Source organism: Temnothorax nylanderi, unplaced genomic scaffold (genome assembly GCF_030848795.1).
Source record: "Temnothorax nylanderi isolate EJ_2023f unplaced genomic scaffold, tnyl_v1.0 TNYL_tig0602_pilon, whole genome shotgun sequence".
Lineage (NCBI taxonomy): Eukaryota > Metazoa > Arthropoda > Insecta > Hymenoptera > Formicidae > Temnothorax > Temnothorax nylanderi.
Window position 1 is genome coordinate 14018 of NW_027249664.1, and position 6493 is coordinate 20510.

The 6493-nt window shown below is 41.7% G+C and overlaps 1 protein-coding gene across 1 annotated transcript; it reads left to right on the top strand.

The window, feature by feature from the left end:
* The first annotated feature begins 419 nt into the window (after positions 1–419).
* Positions 420–1674, top strand: LOC139784255 (uncharacterized). The gene is made up of 2 exons (XM_071723417.1): positions 420–926; positions 1180–1674. Exons 1-2 carry the CDS (start codon positions 420–422, stop codon positions 1672–1674), a joined length of 1002 nt encoding a protein of 333 aa, XP_071579518.1.
* Positions 1675–6493: the final 4819 nt, after the last annotated feature.

Consider the following 6493-nt stretch of genomic DNA (forward strand, 5'->3'; position numbering starts at 1 on the left):
AGGGAGAGGGAGAGGGAGAGGGAGAGGGAGAGGGAGAGGGAGAGGGAGAGGGAGAGGGAGAGGGAGAGGGAGAGGGAGAGGGAGAGGGAGAGGGAGAGGGAGAGGGAGAGGGAGAGGGAGAGGGAGAGGGAGAGGGAGAGGAAGAGGGAGAGGGAGAGGGAGAGGGAGAGGGAGAGGGAGAGGGAGAGGAAGAGGGAGAGGGATGCTCGTTTTGAACGGATCGAGCGCGGATTGTACGAACGAGCGAGCTAGCCCGTTCTACGACGAAATCGAAAGCGTAAGGAAGAGAAGAGGTGGTGGTGGTGGAGGAGGAAGGAGAGCCGTTCTCAGCAACGCCAACGTCAGGTTCCTACGATCGCTGGGTCTCGCCGTGAAAAACGCGTCGCCGCCGCGTCGTTTCTACATCGAAAGGAAAGACCATGGCCGACATCCTGAGTATCGGTGGTGAGCCGATCTTCGACGAGCGCATCGTCGGAATCGAGACTCACACGTATAACCCGTACATGAACACGAAGTTCGGGCACGACGAGATACGAATACCCATACAGCAGCAGGATCTGTATACGCTGCCGTGCGACAGTTTCCTGTACGTCGAGGGACGACTGTATGACGACGGCGCGACGACGTCGGAGGTGAGGGATGATCAAAGGCAATACGCGAAATTGGTCAACAACTGCGTCGCGTTTATGTTCGCCGAGATTCGATACGAACTCGACGGCGTGGAGATCGACCGGTGTAGAAACGTCGGCATAACCAGCACAATAAAGAACTACGTGTCGCTGACCGCCGAACGAGCCAGGAGACTGCAGAACGCCGGATGGAGTTATCCGACGAACGAATCGAATCTGAACAGCGCATCCCGTCAATTCAACTTTTGCGTACCTTTGAATATTCTTTTGAGTTTCTGCGAGGACTACAATCGCGTGGTGATAAATGCGCGACACGAGCCTGATACGCGCTCGTAACGACGTCAACTGCGTCGTAGATCCGAAAAAAAAAACCGTGCCGAGAGATACAGCCAAGGATCCTAAAATTACGCTACTGAAGGTGCAATGGCGTATGCCGCACGTTGCGTTAAACGACGTGACTAAATTGTCGCTATTGCGAACGTTGGAGAGCGGATGATTTCTGAGCGTGGGCTTTCGCTCTTGGGACCTGTACGAATTTTCTCTGCTGCAGAGCACGACCAAGCATTCGTGGGCCGTGAAAGCCGCGCCGGAGTTGGAGAAGCCGCAATACGTCATACTCGCGCTGCAGACCGGATGGCGAAACGAATTCACGGAGGACTCCTTGAGGTTCGATCATTGCGCGCTCGCCAACGTGAAATTGTATCTCAACTCGAAATTCTATCCCTACGACGACGTGAACGCGGATTTCGAAAGCGACAAGTTCGCCGTGCTGTACGAGATGTACGCGAAATTTCGAGGAGCGTACTACGGGGACGGTCGCGACGACGCGCTCTTCTCCCCGTGCGAATTCGCGCGGGTAGCTCCTCTCGTGGTGGTCGATTGTTCCCGCCAAAACGAAACGGTGAAGAGCGCCACCGTGGACGTGCGCATCGAATTCGAATGCAAGGAAAACGTTCCGCCGAAAACCACCGCCTTTTGTCTCATCGTTCACGATCGCGTCATCGAGTACGGTCCGCTGACCAACGTGGTGCGCAAAATTATCTAGCGGAAAATGCGATTGTAGGATACCGCATCCCGGAAACGGGAGATATATAAATACGGGGATCCTTCGATCGTTCCTCAGATCCCGTTAAGAACGAGCAGTTTGAGTGTGATTTTCCGACGCGCACCGACTCAATGGCCGCAGCGGCAACGACGTTCTTCGTCGACCTGCAGGGATTCGTGGTGAGCGACAGATTCGTCGCGAAGGAGGTGGCCGTGCTCCGAAGCAAGACGCGCAAACTCGCGCATTACGTGTTTTGCGCGCTGATGAAGTGGGACCTCCTCACGAGCGCCGAAAAAGCAAGGGCCAGCTGGCTGATGGCGAACCTTCACGGCCTCCGTTGGAAAGACGGGGACGTGGACTATCGCCTAGCCAAGTCGATTATTTATTCGACGCGCGGTGTGCGACGACCTGGGCGAGAGAGAAGAAACGCCTGGCGCGCGAATATACGTGAAAGGCCTCGAGAAGAAGAGGTGGCTGGAGGAGATTCTCGGCGACGTCGATGCGACGATCGAGACCATCGACGCGGAGTACGACGACATCGATCGGTTGGAGTTTCTTCGCGCCGATCGCGCGGTTCGCTGCGGACGCCATCAACGGTGCTGCGCGATGGAGAACGTGATGAAGTTGCGCGACTGGTGGAACGAGCGACGCGAGTGTCTCTCCAGCATCGACTCCACGGATCAAATATAAATGTGTGTATCCATCTCCATCCATCTAAATATATATATATATATATATATATATATATATATATACGTTTATTGTCTCCCTTCGGGGTTGCAAGGCATTTTGAAGAGACGTTCCCAACCCTTTACATACTTAAAGTATAAAGTAGTAAATAAGTAGTATATAATATAATATAAAGGAGTAAATATTAAATAAATATAAATATAATATTGGATAAATATAATATTAAATAAATATTATATAAAGATAAATACGCGTGAATAATAACAAGATCAGACGCTCCCGCCGCCGATATCGCGCTTCCGCTCGACGCTCCCGACTCCGCTCATTGTCAGTTTCGCGCTCGGCGTTATCGTTACCGTTCTTCTTCGAGTTCGACGCTCTCGTTCGCTTACGTATCACGCTCGTCGCTATCGCTCGCGGTCATCTCGCGCGTTCGACGCTATCGCTCTCGCCCGTCTCGCGCTCGGCGTTATCGAGTACGATTATATATACAGTGTAGGTATGCGAAAAATGAATAACTTCGTTCGTCGAATTTGCATCAGTTTTTTTTATTATTGATTAAAATATATATATACTACTTTATACTTATTTACTACTTTATACTTATTTACTATATTTATTTTTAATATTTTTTACATTCTACATATTTTATTTATTGGAAAGGGAGGGCCAGCCTTCGGTGACGTCGTCGTCATCGACGTCTATCAGGTTGACGTCGATGTTGCCGCGACCGCTCTCATCCTCGTCGTCGTCATCATTGTCGTCATCATCGTTGTCATCATTGTCGTCGCAGCATGTCTCGCGACGCTGCTCCGCCGATGAATCGAGTCGCGCAGCGTCCCGATACATGCTGCGAATCCTCGAAGCGTATAAACGGATGTGGTTCCTCAATTTTTTTAACACCGATACGATGAGTCCTCTGCGCAAAAGATACATATTATTAATAAATGAATATATAAATGAATATATATATAAATGAATATATAAAAATGAATATATAAAAATGAATATATAAAAATAAATATATATAAATAAATATATATAAATGAATATATAAATGAATATATATAAATGAATATATATAAATAAATATATATAAATGAACATATATAAATGAATATATATAAATGAATATATATAAATGAATATATTGTATATAAATGAATATATATAAATAAATATATATAAATAAATATATATAAATAAATATATATAAATAAATATATATAAATAAATATATATAAAGGAATATATATAAATGAATATATAACAAGTATAAACTTGCACATTGCTTCCTCATAGTTTTTAAGTGTGCAAGTGGAAACTTGTACATTGCTTTCTCATAGTTTTTAAGTGTGCAAGTAGAAACTTGTTTAAGTGAGCAAGTAGAAACCTGCACATTGCTTCCTCTATGAGGAAGCCTATTTTTTTATGCATAATTATTAGTAGATATTTATTAATTTGGCTTCCTCATAGAGGAAGCAATGTGCAGGTTTCTACTTACACACTTAAAAACTATAAGGAAGCAATGTGCAAGTTTCTACTTGCTCACTTAAACAAGTTTCTACTTGCACACTTAAAAACTATGAGAAAGCAATGTACAAGTTTCCACTTGCACACTTAAAAACTATGAGGAAGCAATGTACAAGTTTCTACTTGCACATTTAGAAACTATGAGGAAGCAATGTGCAAGTTTCTACTTGCACACTTAAAAACTATGAGGAAGCAATGTGCAAGTTTCTACTTGCACACTTTTTTTTATGGATAGAGTATCATTAAAGATAGATTGGTGTTGAATTTGGCAATGATCGGTGAAGGGGTTACCAATTTTTGCCTAAAAAGTGTACAAGTCATACATGTAATCTTATATATAAGGTATCATTAAAAGGAGGTTGTTTTGAATTTGGCGAAGATTAGTGAAAGGGTTACCGATTTCTGCCTAAAAAATGTATAAGGTAAACCGAGGCAAATCGGATTACTAATTAGAACGATAAAATAGCTCGTTTAAAATAAAACACTAACGAAAATTGTCTTAAAACTTATATTAATCCGATTCGCCTCAATCTACCCTAAGTTATTGGATGGATAAATTTTGAAATATTGGACTATTTCTAATTTTATTATATTCTTCAGTCTTTTTTACCCTTATTTCATATATAATTCTTTAAGATTTCGTTGAACACTTCTTGAGTTAAAAGAATTTAAAATTTTGAAAAATTCAATATAAAGAAAGAACCTTTTTACCGATTATCGCCAAATTCAATACCAACCTTTTTTTAATGATACTCTATATAAAATTACATGTATAACTAATACATGTAACTTTTTAAGCAAAAATCGGTAACTTCTTCACCGATCCTCGCCAAATTCAATATCTTTCTTAAATGATACTTTATCCATCAAATAACTTACACATTTTTTAAGCAGAAATCGTTACACATTTTTTGAACAGAAATCAGTAACCCTTTCACCTCGCAAAATTCAAAACAACCTTCTTTTAATAATACTCTATATAAAATTACATGTACATCTTATACACTTTTTAAGCAGAAATCGGTAATCCCTTTACGGATTATCGCCAAATTCAATACCAACCTTTCTTAAATGATACTCTATCGATTAAAAAAAAATTCAACCCGATATCTCAATATTTACGGAAATTAGAGCAACCACGGACATTCCTTAAAAAAATTCAAAAATTTTTTTAAAAAAGAACCCCTTTACCAATCATAGCCAAATTCAATAACAACCTTCCTTGAATGATACTCTATCGATTAAAAAAAAAAACAGCCCGATATCTCAATATTTGCGGAAGTTAGAGCAACCACGAACATTTCTAAAAAAATTCAAAATTTTTTTTAAAAAGAACCCCTTTACCGATTATCGCCAAATTCAATACCAACTTTTCTTGAATAATACTCTATCGATTAAAAAAAAAACAGCCCAATATCTCAATATTTGCAAAAGTTAGAGCAACCATGGACATTTTTTAAAAAATTCAAAATTTTTTTAAAAAAGAACCCCTTGATTATTAGCAAATTTTTTTTAATTCTATTATATTCTTCAGTTTTTTCTACCCCTATTTCATATATAATTCGTTAAGATTTGGTTGATTAGTTCTGGAGTTATAGAAATTTCGGTAAATTTGGCACATACACACACACATACACACATACATACATACAGACATTTTTTAAAATTGCAATTTTTCGACGTTTTAGAACATTCTAAACACATTCAGAAAAACAAAAAAAAATTTTTTGACGAAAACAAAGCTTTCTCTATGAGGAAGCAAAATACTGTTATTTTTATTTTTGATATAACAATATAATTTTACATTTGCAAACTTACATGCGGTCAAACATTCGTGCGTCCTCGTCGACGCGGATCGTCACTTGCAGACAGGGCGGCGCTCTATCGACGATATTCCTGAGGCGATGCTGTAGCTGCAGCACCGCCTCGTGTAAGTCGTCCGTAGCCCTAGCTACGGACATTGCCTGGATTTGCACCAAATCACACACTCCTTTCAATTCGGAAATTTTCTCCATTGCGTGTTTTTAAAAAAATTCACGTCACTAGCTCGAAAGAATGTGGATGGACTACACCCAAGTCTTGCCTCGAGTTCTTATATATATCGAGGATGCGCAATCAAAGAAGGATATTGTGTAATGAAAACTATTTTAAAAATGACCTTTGCATACAGGAAGAAATGCATTTTTTTATCAAACCGACTCATCCGCCGAAATCGTCGACGCATTTTTCCACCCCGAGACCCCCGCCGCCACCTGTCCGCGCTATCGGTAACGAGCATCCCCGCGTAAGCCGCTCGTCGCGATCGCGTTCATATCGCGACGCACCGTCATCGCCAATAAAAGAAGCAGGATATTGTGTAATGAAAACTATTTTAAAAATAGCATTTGCATAGAGAGAAATTGCATTTGTTTTTTATCAAACGGACTCATCCGCCGGAATCGACGCATTTTTTTTCCATCCCGAGACCCCACCGCCACCTGTCCGCGCTATCGGCAACGAGCGTCACCGCATAGACCGCGCGTCGCGATCGCGCTCATATCGCGAGACGCCGTTATCGCAGTTCCGCCGTTTCTCTCGCTCTCTCTCGCTCTCGACG